This window comes from Heteronotia binoei, chromosome 7, assembly GCF_032191835.1.
Source record: "Heteronotia binoei isolate CCM8104 ecotype False Entrance Well chromosome 7, APGP_CSIRO_Hbin_v1, whole genome shotgun sequence".
NCBI lineage: Eukaryota > Metazoa > Chordata > Lepidosauria > Squamata > Gekkonidae > Heteronotia > Heteronotia binoei.
In genome coordinates this window covers 43,549,159-43,569,171 of record NC_083229.1, presented here as the reverse complement: position 1 = coordinate 43,569,171, position 20,013 = coordinate 43,549,159, and the positions used below count along the sequence as shown (strand labels likewise).

Genomic DNA, 20,013 nt, shown 5'->3' with positions numbered 1-20,013 from the left:
AATGTTTTAAGTAAATAAATAAATTTGACTTGAAAACTGCCTTGCAGTCACATAATACTTTTCATCTGGCAGCCTATTCCCAACAGCACCTTTCTATGAAACAGAACAATAAAAATGTTTACTAGAAATACAGAGTGGTTACCTGTGTAACTTATGAGAGTAATAAAATCCAAAGCAGTTCACAAAGTTATGACATACTGTAAGTCTTGTAAAATACCAGTGAGTGCTAGAATTTGTCAGAATGCATTCAAAAGCCCTTGAGTATGAAGAGGGACCCCTGAATAATTATGAACATCCCTATAATAATAAATGAAACTATGGTTTTTGTGCCTTCAGAAGAGAATGTCTGATGCAATATTTGAAGCAGCTGTAACTTGAGTGAAGGGTAGAATATAAATCTAATGTCTTATTCTTTTTCTTCTGTTTTCCCTAGAAGTGTCTTGTCTAAATGTTTGGTGCCATGGGGAACTTAGAAGCCAGAATTCTGGGAAATGTTAGAGAATGGTAGTTCCATGTGGTTAGGCAAGGCTCCTTTGTCCCTAAACCTCCCCTTCAAGAAAAATCTAACTTTTGGATTTGAATGTCTTTTAGAATGGAGAGACCTGGCTTTGTAAGGTAACAAAGACCTCTCTCTCCTTAATAAAATAAAGAACAGAAGAGCAATGACTTGGACTAAAATTAGATGAGGCCAGTTCTCAGGGGGAGGCCTGGAGATCTCCTGGAATCACAGCACAAAGTTCCAGGCTGCAGACTTAGTTTTCTCTGCAGGGTAATGGAAGTTTGGTGTGAGAGCTCAGAGCCTGGTTCCCTTGAGATATCATCTTTCTTTAGACTTTTAGATCTCTAGCAACCTGTCCTGTCTGGATATGGCAACCCCATTCAGAAAATAAAACTAACTGCAGAGAATGTGGCCTTGCCCAAAAGATGAGATCTCTGTTGGTGTGACAAAGTCTGCCACCTGTCTGGCCAAGGTGGGTCAGCAGACTTGCCAACTGATAGTCCAACACAGGTCCAAAGTCTGGTATTTCCCCCAGAAACACCAGGAAGGTAGGTTGCCACCAGACTGGATAAATCCTTTAGCACAGAGGCCCTAGTCAAGCCTCTGCCTATTAGGAAAACTCTAGAGAAAACTAAGCCACACCACTGCAGCAATGGATTCCCCAAGTCAGTTTTCACAAATTGATAGCAGGTGTTCCCAAAGGCTAGTGGATAAGTTTGGCTCAGATTGTGGTGGCGCTGAAAGCACTGGTTTTAGTGAGTTGTTCAATGTAACTAGCTAACTGGGTACAAATTCAGAGAGCTAGATATTATCATACAGAGTTCAAGTGTCCAGATGGAATCCAAGGGTTTCCCCGAATGGAATTACATCAGGAGGCTGTTCAGCATAATAGGCTCTAGTCTAGGTTAGGCTAGGCAAAGAAATGTACTTATTATATTATTTTTATGCCTCCCAGACCCTCATGGTATATCCAGTTAAGGCTATTCAGCTATCTTAGCACTAAAATTCAGTTGGTGCATGGCTGCTGCATTACAGTTAGCCCAAAAGAACTTAGGTTCAGCTCCTTTAAAATGCAGTCAGGATGCAAATTAAATAAATACAATTTATTGTCATGATTGAGAGAGAGATTTAGAGAGTTGTACCTTTATTTTCACCTTTAAAATGCCAGAACCAAATACCTCTGAGAAAGAGAGATTAAACTAGTTTTGTTAAATATTTACTGCTTTAGTTCTATAAATTTCAGGCTCAAGGAAAGGCCTCTGAGCATGTACAGAGTGTGCCTAAATCAGCCCCAAATTGGAGCCTGGTTTAGGGAAATTAAAGATTGCAAATTTGCAGTCCCCTTGCCCTTCCCCCACAAGAACACTATGGCACATAGGCCCTTTTCACACTTACCAGTGGAAACCGGAAGGGAGTCGGTATTGTACCGCTTGCAGTAATCCGAGACAGGGATGGGAGTTTTCAGACACATGTTTTTTTTCCCGGTAGGGTTCCGTGATTGAAGCGAGCCATTTCACACTGTTCCGCTCTTATCTCGCTTCCACCAGTGCCAGCCGTTTTTGCCTGCCGGCTCGCGATCTCCAGCTTATTTTTTTTTTTTTTGGGAACGTCGGGCTAAGATCGCTATAGCGACGTATCACAACAGCAACACCATAGAGATGGCTAGGCTCTATTGAGATAAGTTACCAGGTTTCAGCGGTGGTGATATCTGGCATCTTAATGGAGCCCAGGCATCCCTATGGTGATGCTGTTGTGATACGTCACTATAGTGATCTTAGCCCGACGTTCCCCCCAAAAAAGCCGGAGATCGCGCGCGCCGGCGGGCGAAAAAGGGTGCGAAAACTGCTCCCGGGTTAGATACTGGACATTTCACACAGCACCCCATAGCGATTTCAACCTGGAAGGAGGGGTTGAAAAGTGGAAGAAGCTGCTCTTTGTTTGTAACGACTCAGGCACGCCTCACTACCAGGACAGCCGCGGGAGTGTGTGGAAAGGTGAGAGTATTCCGGTAGCAGCCAGTTACTGAATTGGGTCTGTCTGAAATGCCAGCAGAAACCCGTTACTGTTCAGTAACTGACCAGCTTCCATACCGGAATACATAGACTGTGTGAAAAAGCCCATAGTGTTAGAGCTGCAGTATTTCAGTCCTAAACTCTGCTCACGACCTGAGTTCTATCCCCAGTGGAAGCAGGGTTTTCAGGTAGTCGGCTCCATGTTGACTCAGTCTTTCATCCTTCTGAGGTTGGTAAAATGAGTACACAGCTTTGCTGGGGGAAAGTGTAGATGACTGGGGAAGACAGTGGCAAACCACCCCGTAAAAAGTCTGCCATAAAAATGTGAAGTTGTGAAAGCAATGTCACCCCAGAGTTGGCAACAACTGGTGCTTGCACAGGGGACTTTTCCCTTCCTGCCCCTTCCCCCACAAGGCAGGAATGCTAATCCTCTTCTCTTTACTCAATCTGAAATCTTTAACAGAACCAGAAAGGAAAAGTAAATTGCCAGCATCTTTGCAAAGAGTCAAAGTTTTCTCTTTTGCAAGGAATTTATGTCCTAGCAACTTTAACTGGATTTTGGCTAGGAAAACTTTTGCAGACAATCTTTAGCTGTTAAGAAAAGGCACTTAGCCAAATTTAGTCTTAATTGTAGAAATATGAAGTGTAAAATCTGAACCCCCACCAGGCAGTTATCTCATCACCTTCCCCCATCTTGTGTTTGTATATATGACCCATGGTATCAAAGGGGGGAGACACAATTGAGAATTCATATTTTTTCTGAATTCTCATATTCTCCTGATTTGGGGTCTAAGGATACAAATTCAAACTTTTGAAATTATGCAAGGATGTCTCCATAAACAAAATGAATAGTTCTCTATGCCTGGAAGGAAGATGTGTATATGTTAAAAAAAAAAGCAAGTCAGTTTAAAAGCTCCTTGGCTTGCTCAAAACACTACTGTTTGCAAGTTTGCCAGTCTCCAGGTAGAACCTGGAGATCACTCCCAAAAATATAATGTAATGCCCAGAACATTAAGGCTAGTGTCCAGGAGGGTGAACTGCATGTCTTGTAATCTTCAAATTTGATTCAGAGATTCAGAAATCTCCAGCTGGCATCCCAAAATTCCACTTACAGCTAATCTTTCTCTGCTAGAGAAAAGACCCTGCCTGTAAAATGCTGTGAGGCTAAGAGTTCTGCTGAATTAGAAGCTATTCCTCTGATAATTTATTTCTTTTTGCTTTTTGAGTCTGAGAATATTCTTCTAGTGACCATTATCAGTTTCCCTTGTACTTAGATTATGTAACTTTAATTTTAAGAGGAATATTTATAAAATATTTAGCTTGTGATCTCCTTTGTTTTAAAGAAATGGTGCACCTAACAGATCTTTTGTTAAGTTTTTTGATCTGGGACAATGGGGTGGAAGTTTATATTTGTAATCTTGGGTTTATATGGAGCATCTATTCTGCTAAATACAGTATCCAACCTTTTGGAAATTTTATTCTTTTGGGATTTTTGTTAAGAACATCTCATACCAGAAACATGTGGTCTTCAGGTGTTGCATCTGGCAGTTTTTCTGTCTTTCTTTGGGTTGCTTTCCAATTTTTCATTCATTTGAATCTGAGGGTTCCTTTTGAATGGTAGGTACTGAGTTTTTGTTTAGAGCAGTGTTTTGAAGGTCTGCCTCATAAATTTTGGTTTCTACAAGACCTCTTTCCATTTGAAGTTATAACATGTTATAGAGAAACATCTGTGCCCTTCCTTGGGTGGAACTGCCCTCTCACTGCACATCTTCTCTCTTAAGTCTTGAGAAACTAATACTTTGCTTTACCAGCGAGCCAATTATTCTCAGTGTTATGTTTCCTATGGAAATACCCTTTCTAGATTTGTTAGTAATTTAGTAGGCAGGATTCCTGAAAACTCTTGGTCTTCATTGGAAATCTGGACTTTAATACTGTTCTGCATTCCTCAAAAGAAACAATCTTCATTTGTTCTCTTGATGTCATTTATAGTTATGATCCATCTATGAACTGTGCATATCAATCTTCCTATTCAGATATAGTGTGAACCTCTTACTTGTGGAAAGAGGCATCTATATGCTCATCTATCATATTTTATGCCTCCGACTATATCATTTTGTTAGAGCATGACTTTTCTGAGTGTTTTGTTCAGTCCTGGCCAGGCTTGCTACTGGATAACACATTTCCATTTAATTGTTTTAAGTTCCTCCCCCTCTGTTATTTCAACCTTCTTTGTCAAGGTGTATTAACCAGAATTTGCCTTCCAGGATTGTTTTGTTATATATATGAAGAAAATTAGGATCTGCAATCAAGTTTAGAGCATGCTCATTATTATATAGTAATTTTAAGAATTACTGGTATGTCTGCTAAGAATTGTTTGTTTAAGGATTAACTATTATTTGCTTTTTAGGATTTTTGTTGTTAAAGTTTGTTGAAACCCACTCTCACACCTATGTGAGACCCACAGAACAAATTTTGGATGAGCTGACACGGAGGAAGATGGGGTTCAGTGGGACTTGAACACCCCACTGATGTCCAATGGTTTAAATTCTCTAATCCATTTCTCTAGTCATTTTGGGTCTGATCCGTCGCATACATGTATGTTAAAGCTGGCATTGTTCTGTTGAGGCCTCAGTTTTGTTTTGTGTTTGTTTTTGAAGTTTTTCTTCCCTTTTTGTGATCATTTTCATAATCCAGGGGTAACTTCAACTCTGGTAATCTCTTTTTGGAGCTCCAAATTTTGTGCACAATTTCATGTTTTCATGTTTAAGATTCATATCTGTTGCAACAAAAATAAAAGGCTTCTCATGAACCACTAGGTGCTCATTTTCTATATGGAAATGCACTAGCCTGAATCATGAGAAGTGATGCATAGGTTTATATTGTGAATTTGTGTTTTGTATAATGTATGGTGAATGAATCTGTCCTTTAACATTGGAAGGGGTAGAGGCCTTGTCAAACTGAAACACCATGTGAGAAGGAGGAAGTTTCCTGTCCAAAGCAAGTATGGTAATTTAGCTAATGTATGCAACCCTATCTCAAAAGGGTTGGACTCAAGTTATGGTAATTTGTGGACAGCCAAGGAAAGCTTTAAAGGGAAAAAGCACCTATTATTGCTGTTTTATTTGTTTGTTTCTTCAAGTATGTTTTCCAGGCTCTTCCATATCTACCTAGAGGTCCTGAAATTTGCCTGGTTATGCCTCATTGATGTTGGAAGGAAGGCCTCCCAGAGAACCCTATTCAAATTGAGTTGTGGAGAAAACTTATTTCCAGGGAAATTCCTCTGCCTAGCAAAAGGCTGGTTGCCCTAGCTGATCATAACAGCAGCCCACTGCCACTTCCAAGTTGTGCTTCCAGGAAAAGGAATTCCTTTTGGCTGCAATAGAAACAGATTTCCCCGTGAAAAGATTGTCATGTATAGATTGTCATGTATAGAGTTGTCCATGAACTCAAGAAAGAAGACCTTTTGTTAGACTAACGGAGAAGGGAAACAAAGAATTAGTCAGGAAATGGTTTTTGTATTGTAATAATGTGGCCAGGTATGGACTGCCCACGGCTGCCAATGTTTCCAAGTATGTCTGAATGTGTGTATCTTAATCACCTAGGATACAAGGTGTCTGCCATAAAGGCACATGAGTTGATTCAGTTTGTAGCATGTCACTTGCATATGTCCCTTATGTGTTTTAGAAAATGAGATGAGTTCTTGTATTCTTGCATCATAACTAGTAATGCCTTATTGATAAAGAAATAAGTTCTCTAGGATCCTTCCAAGATCTATATTCACAAATTTAGACTGGACATGTGTAATTATTCAATGCATATACCATGAATGGATTTTTTTTTTAACTCAGGCATAGCCTATTTTTGGTAGTTGACATTCCTAAACCTTTCTCTTTGTCCCAACTGTGTCACAACCCTGGTTGTTTGAAGTCCGATCAGCAGTACACCATGAAATGTGGCACACACCCTCCAAGGACTGGACAGCGCCAAAGAGGAGGAATTGATACCAGAGTGCTGCCAAATAAAGAGGGTAGCCTTAAAAGACAAGGGGGGGGGTGCCTCTCAAGCTAGTCTGTGTGCCCAGAAAGGCCCCATAATGGAGACCAGGAAAACTCTATATTGGAAGGCTGGGCTGCATAGCCAAGGCATGCCTCTGAGTGACCTTCTTCCACACACACACACACACACACCTTCTCTAGATGGAAAATACTGGGATGTGCCAGTGTGAATGGATAATCCCATCACTGTCTCTCTCCTCCCGTGACCCATCTATACCCCATCTCCGTCAATATACTATATCATTACCCCATTGTAGTGTTATTTCAGTCTTTCTTGGGAATGCCGAAAACCAAATTGTCACCTAGCTGCCCTTCTTGAGTGGGCGTACAGAATTGATTTGTTTAATGATGATGATGGTCAGTCTCCTTCAGATTTTAAAATAATAAAAAAAAACTTTCAGAAGACTGAAAGGGGGGAATGAAGAGGGATCCCAGAATAATTATGAACACCCCTATAATAATAAATGAAAATATGGTTTTTGTGCCTTCAGTATAGAATGTCTGATGCAATATTTGAAGCAGATGTAACTTTTAAAACCAGACAGGCTAAGGGTGAAATCCAAGGTTGTAAAATAGATAACAGATGGGCCTCGCAGAGAAGGAGCTTCTTGCTGATAACACAGAGGGACAGAGCAGTGGAAAACTACAAGAAATTACTGGAAGGAAAGCAGGAGGTGGGGTATTTGAATATATAAGGCTGTGGGCTTGTCTGCTTGTTTTGAGTTGTGAATAAAAACGGTCAGAAGGCTAATGATTTTAACTTAGTCATTTTGGGCTTATGCCGACAAGTTCTACTTGTGTGGGGCTTCGTTATTTTCCTGCTACAAGTATACTGAAATATATTTCAAAAGCAGTCTCTTCAAGAGTTCTTCAGAACTGGATCATATAGATTCCAGGACAGATAGCTGGTTGCTCATCCCTGCATTAGGAGCTGGGCCTGTGACGCAGAAAATGGGCCTGAAGTAACTGAATGGCTCTGTATTAGTCTGTCTCTGAAAATATCGGCTCAATCTATAATGTGGCCCTACACAGACTTATTGTTGCAATGAAGGGTCATATAATCAATAGCTAATCACACCTCTTATTAATAAAACAGTGAATAGGTTTCCATTCAGATGTGTGCTTTTGTGTTCATTTATTTAAATATTTACATCTTGGTTTCTCACCATCAAAAGGAAGGGTGGTTTGCAAAACAGCTTCCACCATTAAAAAAATAATAATAAAAACCTGCATGTGTGGGTTGCAGGGGCCCTTTCTTTCACTCCTCTCTCCCTATCTTTCCCCCTCTCCCTCTCTCCCTTGCTTTCTTTCTACCTCCTCTCTCCCTTGCTAAAATAGCCCCAGTGCTAAAATTGGAAGCTCTGGTTCTGCTGTGTGAATAGGTGCATACAAACCAAGAATATTGGTTTGTGTTTGCTAAATCACCCTGCTTCATGTAGGATGTGCAACAGCCAGGTGTGTGTGGGGTGTCATTCTACAAAAAATGAGGGGGTTTGGATTTCTCTGAGTTTGGAGACAGGAACTGACACTGAAGAGGTTAGAAAAGAGTATGTGGCTTTCTGAAAACCTTTGGAGAGAGAATAAATATGCTGTTGGAAAGGGCAGAGCAATGAACTTAAAAGTGCTGTCTCCTAGTTGCTCAAGAATCTCTCTATGATAATGATATTGGATTTATACCCCAGCCCTTCACTCTTTATCTTCCTCCCCCACAACACCCTGTGAGGTAGGTGGGGCTGAGAGAGCTCTCACAGTAACTGCTCTTTCAAGGACAGCCTCTGTCAGAGCTATGGCTGACCCAAGGCCATTTCAGCAGCTGCAAGTGGAGGAGTGGGGAATCAAATCCGCTTCTCCCAGGTAAGAGTCTGCATACTTAACCACTACACCAGACTCTGAGCAGCCATAACAGGAGATTTGGTACATTCGGAGGACCTTCTGACACTTGAGTCAGCTTTAAATGACTGCCCTGAAGCTTCCAGGAAGCAATTTGAATGTGCTTGGGTAATTAATAGCCAGGGAGCCTTTTGATTCTCTTGGTTTTACTGTTGCTTATGTCTCTTCCTGCCCTTGGACTCTCAGGTTTGCATCTTCTGCTTTCCTGTAAAGAGTGCAAATCATCCCATTTTAAGCTGACTACAACCCTGCAAGGTGAGTCAGGAGGAATTTAATTCCTGTTTTCCTATGTGAATGTCCTATGTAGATGCCCTGTATGGCGAACTTTCCACCGGCCATCAAAATAGAGGGACACCAAAGAAGAGGTACAAGGACTCCTTGAAGAAATCCCTTGGCACCTGTTGCATTAACTATCACCAGTGGTCTGACCTAGCCTCAGATCGCAAAGCATGGAGGCACACCATCCACCAGGCTGTCTCTTCCTTTGAGAACGCACGCATAGCTGGTATTGAGGACAAAAGGAGATTGAGGAAGAATCGTACTGCTACAGCACCAACCCCAAATCAGACTTTTCCCTGCAGCCACTGTGGCTGGACCTGCCTTGGTCTTGTCAGCCACCAGCGAGCCTGCAGCAGATGTGGACTATTGCACCTTTCTTAAATCTTCGTCCGCGAAGTCAAGCCGAGATGTAGATGTCATTATGGCTGCTGCTATTACCCTTGGTACCAACCCATCACTAGCTCTCAATTTAAGATGTGATCAAAGGTACAGATAATTTGGACCCACTGCCTGCCTTCACCTACCCCACACATATGCACAATTCATGTTGTGCATTAAACTAATCACAGATTGTGAAAATTATTTATTTCTAAAAATGTAAGCTTGTTCACAGCTTTAATCCTAGTAGGTCTTTTGGCTCACAAGACTCCGCAGATTAGAGGGAACATTGCAGGAGACCCAACAAAACCCTTCTACTTAAAACTGGCAATTTTGTGGCATGAACAGAAAGATACTGCAGACTCTGTAGTGATGTGAAGGAAAGGTTGGTTGTGGAGAGGAAGGACCCGGCCCTGGCTCCTCCACAAAGTTTTGGCAGGGCAGGTGTTACACTGGGTGTTCTTCACTTTACTCCCTTGTTTTCTCACTTCACAAAACCCTGGCCATTTTTGAGTGATGCTGAAGACTATGAGCTTAGTCAAGCAAGGCAGGTTCTCAGTTGGGTAGAAAGGCCAGTTAAAGCTTGAAAGGAATTCTGGGACATTGACATAGTAAAATATGCATTTGGAAAGGCTCCAGTGTCAAGTTAGCAACATCTCAGAGTAATTTATTGGGAGGTACAAAGAGGAAGATATACTCTTGGGTAAGTGAATGATCCTGCCAATCTTTATAAAACTTAACATCTTTTCAAACAGCATAAACCAAGATTTGCCAATGGCCTGAAGTGAATGATAGGTAGGTAAATATATTACTTGACAATCTGCAGGCAGCTATAAAAGTTAATAGAAATAGGACTTTTATTCCTGCCTTCTAGCCATTTCCAGTAAGCTTCAGTTTTACAAGCTTCAAGGACTTTCAGCACCTTTGGGATAATAAGTTTGATTCATGCTCTTGACACTAATGTTTATAAAGATTTATAGCTATTTCTCAGTGCCAATCACCAAAATAGGATAGAACAAACAGAACCTCCTCTGCCATGTAGCCTAGATTCAACCAAACTATGGGTAGGTTTTTCCCTACATGGTCAGGAATGAATGACGCAAGGGACAATAAGGGCAGAACCATGTTTTTGCAAAACATTCTATTCTTTGCTTCATGTTTAGAAAAATCAAAAGTGTATCTCAAAAAATATTCCCGTTACACACAGCTTTATTCGTCAGAGCCCTCGTCATTTACTCAAAATTTCTAAGGGCCTAAGCAGATCAGAACTTCCATCTCCTTACACCTCCAAAAAGAGTAGCTACAGAAGGTGGTATTTGTATTGGAATCGCAAAGCTTGTTGGGAATGGGATAACCTTTTTGTCCCCCAAGCCCATCACCTGACACACTCTCTACAAATAGTAGTGCCAATTTTGTAATTTGCACACAAAGGGAAATAAGAGTATATGGATTTTAGCCCTCTCTTTGTCCAGTGCTGTGGTACCTGCACAAATCCCCTCCAATGGTTATTGTTTATAGAAGAGGAAGGCCACTCAAATCATAGATCTCCAGTGTCTTGTCTAAGCTAGCTAAGCTATGACATGGACATAGCAAATGTAACCTTGCTTTGTGACAGAAAAAGGTAGACTTGCCACCTTACTACCTGGATATGGAACATATTTATTTACTTCATTTATATTGTGCTTTTTTTCCCCCAATGGGGACTCAAAGCAACTTACATCATTTCTTTTTCTTCCATTTTATCTTCACAACAACCCTGTCAAGTAGATTAGGCTGAGAGTGTGTGGCTGGTCACCCAGTGAGCTTCCACAACAGAGCAGAGTTTTTGACTTAGAGTCTCCAACAGTCTAACTGCTATACCACACTGGCTCTTGGCATCTACTTCCTTTTCACCCAAGCAAGGAGTCAATTCTTGCTTTGGTCTGCCTCAAAAGAGATTTTTCAGAAGAATCTACCAGGTGTCACATTTATGTCTGCAAGGAACTTTTATTTGGAAACAACTCCCTCATTCAAAGGAAAATGCTTTGATTGGAAACTCCCAACATTTTATGAGTACCTTTAGGCTTCATGGCAATCATTCTAAGGTTGGCCATGCCTCAACCTCATCTTGACCATCATTTTATGAGAACCCATCTGTTCTCAAAATCCAGAAATTGCCCACAGACTCAAAAAGAATGGACATCCTTGCTGTAGTTTCTCCACCTCCTTCCATATCTGAATGTCAGCTCAAGTTTAAACTCAAGATTACTTTGGAAAATCGAAACAAATAGCATCATTTAGTTCTGTTCAATTGTACTACTTGCCTGAAATGCTGGGACTGCCACTGTGTGTCAAAAACATTGCCCTCTTCTTAAACAAGATGTAAGCAGATTAAAAACAGAATATGGTTAACTAGCAATCATCTCTTGTTATGCCTTCAATGCAGTTCCATGTGCCGAGATTGTGCCTAAGCAGTTAAAAACACTGAACATTTAACAAACTTGACAGTGCCTTATCTCTATTTTTACATTTGAATAGCTGGCCTTGGGGTAGGAAGCAAGAATTCATAGCCAACATCCATTTAAGCATGAGCAGCCTGACCACTTTCATAATAAAATAAACAAACTAGTATTTTTGTTGTGGTTATTTGGGAAGTTGTATCTTACTTCCATTAACAGTCACACCTTTTAGGAACAGGAGCACATGCTGTTAACATCCAAGCAGGATTATGTTCATTTTGAGGTCATACAGGGGCACCTCAAGCTGTGTAGTGCTTCCTACGGTCAAGTAACTATTCTCTTGTGATGGTCTGAAGCACTCTGAGAAGGGAAGATGCAGGCAGATTCTGCAAGGTTTACACAGAAGCAGTGTGACGTTAGGTCATAAAGTTGCTTAATCTCCAGTTGGAGGAAGGATTCCCTGGTTTGAAGGCCCTCCCCCCACCCCCGGGGTCATGGTTATGTGAAAGCGGGGGGGGGGAGGGAATGTCTGCTGGGCACCCTAAAATAGAGAATTGATCTGTGGTTATCTGGGACTCCGAGGGGGGGGCGCTATTTTTTAAGGTAGAGGCACCTAATTTGCAGCATAGCATCTGGTGCCTCTCCTCAACCCCCCCCCCCCCCCCCCCAGTTTCAAAATGATTGGACCGGGGATTAAATTGTTTGAGCCTCAAAAGAAGGTCCTACCATCCTCTATTTCCAATAGAGGGAAAGCATTTAAAAGAAAGTCTCTTTAAATACGATGGCCAAAACTCTCTTTGAAAATCAATCCTGCTTGTCACAGCCTAGCTCCACCCCCAAAGTATCCTGGCTCCACCCCCAAAGTTCCCAGATATTTCCTGAGTTGGACCTGGCAACTCTAGTCATGACTGGTTTTTTTTAAGAGTACACCAGTCTTCTGATCTGTTTCTTCTGTGAATGAGAGGTGGTTGGATAGTATCTTGATGCTTAGCACCCAAAGCAGCTGACAGTAAGTTCTGCAGCCACATGACATTTTTTTCATGTCTCATCTGCCTCTAGGTTAGCAAGGAGAGAAGAAAAAAGTGTCCCAAGTATCCAGCAAGGGGAGAAGAGAAAAGTGTCCAGTTCAAGGACACAACCATGTAATTTTTTAAAATGAAACTGAACTACATATTTGAATGTGTCTACAGTGGCTGACAATACTACAGCACAAGGAACGGGAAATCCCCTGCCCCTGTAAACAAACAAATGCTGAATCAAATTAACAAGTTCTAAAACAATCTTTTAAAATCTGTTTTATCACATGGGCACCTGCACTGAAAGAAAGCACATGGAAGAATTCATTGGCTTCTTTGTGCAAAGTCTAAGTACTGATCCCAAACTTTGAAAACTTTTCATCTTCCCCAGTGTGGAAAAAGCTGCTGAAATCATGTAGCTTGTGAGTTGTCCATACATACATAAAAGTCAACAGGTGCCACCCTTTACTACTGAAAAAGTAAAATTACCTTTTTTACTCATAATTGGTAGTTCAATAAATAATTAGTACAATTGTTAATAACGTTAGTATAATAAATAAACTAATTATACTTGCAGACTTAACAAAATAACTCTTAAGGTGGCTAGTCATAGGGGTCTCCATATATTTTTGTTCCTTCTCAGCAGCCCTACTACCAAACGCTTCTTCATCTAAGCCTCCCTACCTGTTTTTCCATGTTACCCTCAGCTATCCTTTTTGTCCTTCTCTTATCCCTGGTGGAATGAATTCCTGTCTGAGATCAGGGCCCTGCAGGACTTGTTAGAGTTCCACAGTAGGCATGGGCATGAACCAAACCACAAATTTGCAATTCGTCTGCAAACTGTGCCAATTTGTGGATCATTTTGAACTTCTGACCATGGTGCTTTGTTTCATTTTTGCAGTTCATTTTCCCAGACATCCTGGCGCTGATTCAGTCAATTGCTAGGCAACAGTGGGGATGGACTTCTGGGACCCCTAGAAATACCCATAGCAGTTGCCCATAGCTTGATTGGCATCTCCAGGAGCCAGTCACAGAGCTCCCAATCTGCAGCCTGAAGAGTTGTTAATGAGAACTGAAGCTAAGCTTTCCTGGGGGCACCTGCTTTGGGGAGCTATAACTCAAGACACTCTAAATCCAATCTTTGCCAAACTTTACTGCAATGCTGATTCTATGAACTTACGGGGAGGTATTTGTGAGATTCCTACATTGTGCAGGGGGTTGGGCTAGATGACCCTGACAGTCCCAATTCTATAATTCTGTGATTCTATGACATCACACCTCTCTAGGAAATGACAGGAACTCTCTGGTACAATCATGACTTTCCAGAGATTCCAAAAGCCAACTGATGTCACTTTCAGGTTTTCCCTGATGGTCTCCCACTGCTGCTTGGAGCAGTGTTTGGAAGAAGAGGCAGGGGATCTGCTGCTGGGGGATGGGGCTAGCAATCCTAATCAGAAGTGATGCATTTTTAACCCATCTGTCCCATATAAATTAGATGCTCTCTGAAAACCAAGAAAATCACTCAATTCGGCAATTGTAAATAAGCATCAGCTCCACTGCTTGGCAGGCTGCCTAGAGACCAGTATACCCTGTAGTTTTACCTCTTCCACAGAAGTAAAATAATCTCCTATTGCCCTCATAATTTCACAGTTTCTTTAATATTAAACTTTACATTTTTTATGCAGAACTATTATTTACACTCTATATAAATATTTGATAACTTTCCTTGTAGGGGCTCAGCTGTTCTTCACAATCCTGTATGCTTTGTAGATTCTTGTATCTTAGCTGGATATTGCTGAATCATTTTTAATATAATTTACTAATGTACTGAAACCATTATCACATGAAGGTACAGTTTCCATTCTCTGCCACTTGCTGCAGCTGTGGATAGTTAAGAGCAATGATACTCAGTTGCTTGGGAGTTGCATGTGACTCTTGGACATGTAGTTGTGGCTCTTCTGAACACTGCTCCCCATTGTGGCACCTGCCGCCATGTTTCAGGAAAATGGGCAGGACCCTTGCTTGGTAAGCTAGTAGTTCTCACCTTGAAACAGGCACTTCCAAAGGAATGGGTGAAGTGTGAACTTGTCTGAGGTGCAGGCCTCTTGGCAAGGATGGAAGTTTGGATGATGATAACTGCAAATAGGGCTGTCTGGGACTCATGAAGTGAGTACCACTGGTTAAAAGTCAGCCCCTATCCATTTATTATCTTACCTCATAACATACAAAGGAACACTAAAATGCAGGAAGATGCATGATTTTCAGTGGTCTCTTTGTCTGCATAAAACACACATTCAGACAAGCCCTTTCTTATGACAAGACAAACCCCATTACACTAACTGCAGCACTAGAAAAGGATACTTGACTGAACCCAGATTGGCATCTGTATGCAGACACCAACACACATCCATTAAAGTAATTAGCAATCTCATTACTGGGGCGCACAAAGAGAAGACTTCTGCAATCAAGGCCACTGGAAACATTCACGACTTAGAGAATTTGAAATTACTACAGAAAATGTGGCCTTGATCACAGAGCTTCGGTATGGGTGAGCAGAAATTTCTAAAAGCTTCATTTGTTTCATTTTGAGTTTTTGTAAAAGCAAAAAATCTAAACAAACCTGTGGTCACTAGTAACACATTTCAGAGTTTTTATTTTGTATATAATTAGCAATGTAGATCAATAATTTAATATTTCCAAAATGTACAAAGAGGCTATTGTCTAGCAAGAAAACAGCTTCTATTTTCAGGACTGTTGGAAAACCATACAGGCTGAAAGTTGCACATAAAGTCAGCTCACTCATAAGGCCTTCAGGCAGGAGTTACATCAGGCAACTGAAAGCAGAACAACTCCAGTCCTGGAGTTAGTGTTAAACCAGGAGAGCTAGAAAACAGTCCCACCCAGTGTAGAGATGGTGAGCTTGGGAGTAGCCAGGCTTTGAATCAAATCTGTGCTTTCCCACAAACCTCATGGGATGACCCTGGCCAGCTGCAGGGATGGTTCAGACACAACACTAATCCACTTGCATGTATGTTCTTCTTCCAGCTTCACACAAACCATAAATTTGCTGTTACATCAAAACCAGCTAACCATGGTTTGAAACTGGATTAGAATAGTTCAAAGGGGAACCCACAAACCAGAGTTTGCCAATCTGTGGTTGTGCAACTGTGCACACAAAGCTAACTCAATTTGCAAAGCTTTGCTGCCTCTAAGGAATTCACATTTGCTCAGGTTTCCCTACTTGTCTGCCAGAGCAGCATGTTCACCTGACTATGCAAAACATCTCTCCTATTGACATGAGTTGGGAAGGCCTTCTGTGCACTGCACACTCATTACACATGAATCTGCTAGATCAGCATGGCTATGTGTACAAAGAAGTTACTATCCCTGGAGGACTGTCATCACTGTTTCGTACAGCTGATATCTCATTTCACAGATACTCTTTACTCATTTTGTGTATACTTTGTGTGCCTAAATTTTATGCACTTTCGACTTAAAATTAAGTTGGTTCATTGCTTCCATAATAAATAATAAAGCTTTTGATTATTTGACCTGTCAAATTACCAAGATCCCAACCAAAGTTAAGTACTTTTAAGTCTCACATATTTCAATCGGAAAGCTTTAAGCATATATCCAACTCTCCCTCACTGAGTTTAAAAGAATTTAAAAGTACTTAAATTTTGCTGGCTTGCACAGCCAATATTTATTTTCTATATCCATCTCTTACTAAAGGCCTAAAATGGTTTTGTTCATCTTCATTGGTTGAAGGTTGTATGGGTAACTTCATTTCCCTCAGCTGGAGTTCTGTTGCAGGCCACAGGTTCCCTCTGTGTCCTAATACATACCAACAGGAATTAGCATTGCCAGTCTCCAGGTGGACCCTGGACAGAATCACAGCTGATCTCCAAAACAGTAAAGAGTGTAGCACCTTTAAGACTATCAAATTTTATTATAGCATAAGCTTTTGTGAAACACAGCTCTCTTTGTCTGATACATGGTAGCTAACTCCTCTGGATCACCTGATCTCCAGACTACAGAGATCAGTTCTTTTGGAGGAAATGGTTGTTTTGGAGGGTGGACACTATGGCATTATACCTCACTGAGGTCCCTCCCATCACCAAACCCCACTGTCACCAGGGCTCCACCCCCAAATCTCCAGACATTTCCCAAGCTGTAGTTGGCAACCTGAAGCAGGATAGCTACAAACAAGGGGGAAGTGGCAGAAGTAACCACCCCATAACATTTTAAAATATAAACTAAAATTTTAAATAAATTGCTATCATTTTAAGTAACCTGGTTAAAATTAAATCAGAATAGGAGATGCAGAAACACATATAATCTCTCAAAACCAAATTAGCAATGCCCTGTCAAACACACTGAAAGTCTGCTTCTAAAGAGAATAAAGATCCTTGGGGAAAATACTGTTTAGAGGTCAAGTATTATTACTGGGGTAGGCAATGGCAAACCACCCTGTAAAAAGTCTGCCGTGAAAACGTTGTGAAAGCAACGTCACCCCAGAGTCGAAACCAACTGGTGCTTGCACAGGGGACTACCTTTACCTTTATTATTACATGTAGCACAATTGTTCATGGTCTGTATTTTCATGATGGGTCTGATACTCGGGGTTAAGGGTTGGTAAGTCATGACTGGCACTAGGGGCTGGGCTCTGTCTCCAGATACCATCCTGTTTATTATGCTTGTTTCCTCTACTGACTTTGGTGATCTTTTGCCCTCACATTTTCACACTGAGAACCTGAACTTTGCTGCTTGTTTCATTCTCCAGCTTCGGATTTACTCTCTAGGACATTTTCCTTTTATCCTGTGAAAATAAACAACCAGTCCTTGTTCTTGAAAGTCCTGTGCCCTGAGTTATCTCTAAACAAAGACATGTACAAAGAAAGGCTCGTCAGCTGCAATGAGCAAAAATTTTAGGTTTTTAGTTACTTCATGTTTCTGGGGAGGAATCTGGAAAAGAGATTAATATAAGACACGGAGCAGAATCTATCATAAAGCAACACTGGAAAGCTGTATACCCACCTAGGTAGTGTAACTGCTTTATTTAGTTGTAGGATGAACATGAGTTAGTGCTTAGATTAACCTGAGTACTGTAATGAAACTCAGGAAAGCTTATCCCCTGAAAAACGTTATTGGTCTGTAAGTACTACTACTGGTCTTGAATTTTGTTCTGCTACTATAAACTAAGACAGCTATCCCCCTGAAACAGTCTGCGTCACTTCAAAGATGGAAAAATTGATGCAAATCAAGGATTTAAACCACTTTTTTAAAAAATCAATCCACTCTGCTTCCTTTAACACAACTTGAGTTTAACCACAACTGGATTTAACATAACTTCTAATTGAAACAGCAAATTACCTTTTGAGTCCTAACATGTTAATTGAACATTATGAGTTGGCTGTTTCAAGTCTGCTTGACAGTTTCAAAACACTTTACTAATTTTTTTTAACTTCTGTTCAAATCAGAGCCTCAACACAATTGCCAGTAGCATGACCCTTCTTATCACGATCTACTATTTTGGAACCTCAAAGAGGTTTGTCTAAATTGCAGCTAATATTAGGCCTGGCTTGTCAAGAGGCCTAAGAATCCACCAGGCATTCAGACCCTTCTTATCCCATATTACAGGGAGGACTGAGCCTGTCCTAGTCTTTTACCACCCAAATTGACTTTGATAGCCAACCACAAAGTTTCAGCAAAAGGCAAAGTAGATTTACATCTCGAGGACAGTAAGATGCATCATTCACAGGGGCAAGCACCAGGCCAGAATGAAAAGGGACAATCACCCTTACACCAAAAGCTGTTTGGATCATATGAGACACTAATAAACTAAAGTTTATTGGAGCACATGCAGAGTGCCTTCCAACCAGAATCAACCAACCCACAGGCATCTAGGAACGGGGGTGCTTCCAGGTCAGCAAGAAGGCAATCTGAGCCTTGTCGAGTCTTATTTAGAAATTCATCCTGCCTTCTTGGTAAGCACTAGCATAAATGTTAGACTTTACAGTCAATTTTGCATTTCATGTGCAGTTCAAACCAACCCTGCATCCCTACCCAGCCGCAAGATGGATTTTTAACTAAGAACAAGGAGAAAGCCGCTGCCTGAAATGCACAGAAGATATGCACGCCGCCCCCCCCCCCGCGTGTGTGTTAGGGCGTCGGAGGGACTAAGTCTCCCCCCCCTCCCAGAAAGCCCCCTGATTCAGCAGAATTGGGGGAGGGGAAAAATGAGAAGCAATGCAGAGTTAAATCCCCAGAGCTCAACCCTTCCTTCAAGGACACGAGAGCCATGTGCTCAGGAAATGCTCGCCCTCCCCCCCCTCAAATTTTCGCCAAAGCCGGACACACACACCCCGAAGAACAAGAAGTGTGATAGATTGCACGATCGATTCTTTCCCTGCCATTAACAATGCACACGGGGGGGGGGGGGGAGACACACACTGCAAACTCCCCCGCCCACACAAACACTTTCTCCTCTTACTGAGACGCCGGGGAAACCCCTGCAATGGCATAAAATCCTCTAACGTGGCTACCGACAAGGCATCAACAATACGCCCTTCTCCCCGCCATCCGTCCTCCTTAAGTTAGAAACGAAAGCCAAGAGGCGATACCAGCAAAAAGGAGGGTCGCTGGGGAGAAGCTTCCAGGGGCAGCGGGTGTTGGGGGGGAGGGGGCCGCTTCCCTACTCTTACCTCTAGGGCTGCTTTCTGGAAAATACGGCGGTGCGGTAGGCGTGACATTGCCCGAGCCGGGGGCTGACAGCAAAGGGGAGCGTTCATCCACCCCATCCGCAGCCATGACTACTGCAGTAGGGAGCAGCCAGAAGCTGGCAAGCGAAGAGCCCCCTATCCACACACACACTCCCACAATGTGCGTGTCACAAGGCAGTGGCGAGGGGGGGAGGGGAGAGGGACAAACGGAGGAAAGAGGCGAGAGAAGCTGGCGGCAGCCGGGGGTGGGGGGGGGGAGGGAAAGGCTCGCCAAGGCTATCTCCAAGGTACAAGTTGATCAATGGAGAGGGGGAGGGGCGCGGAGGAAGTGCTTCCTGCTCGGCTCCGTCTCTGAAAAGTTGAGCCGAAGGCGGGGGAGGGAGGAATGCGCTATATTGGTATACAGTAAATATTGTGGAGCGGGAGAGAGAGAATAATATAATTACATATGCACTCAGTGAGCTGGAATAGTATTTGCAATCCTTCGGCCTTGTACAGTGTCTGCTATTCCTCGGCTTGCCACCTGTTCTGTATTTCAAGGAACTTTCCTCATTTAATATTAAAATAGTGTAGCTTTGCAGAAAGAGACGCGCCACAACTGCAAAAAACATGGCTAATGCTCTGACACACCTAAGGCATCGGTATCTTAGGGTTCTTACAATATGGCCCTCGTTGAGGAGATCTTTGAGAAACAAGGGTCCGCTCTCTGCTGAAGGGCTCTGAG

The 20,013-nt window shown here is 42.0% G+C and overlaps 1 protein-coding gene across 1 annotated transcript in view; it reads right to left on the bottom strand.

Moving 5' to 3' along the window:
- The window catches only part of PIP4P2 (phosphatidylinositol-4,5-bisphosphate 4-phosphatase 2), a 39,281-nt gene extending 19,666 nt beyond the window's left edge, over nucleotides 1–19,615 (bottom strand). The window contains exon 1 of the mRNA XM_060243521.1: nucleotides 19,272–19,615. Within this exon, the coding sequence (XP_060099504.1) occupies nucleotides 19,272–19,377 (106 nt within the window). The 5' untranslated portion in view covers nucleotides 19,378–19,615. The remainder of the gene's footprint in view (nucleotides 1–19,271) is intronic.
- Nucleotides 19,616–20,013: the final 398 nt, after the last annotated feature.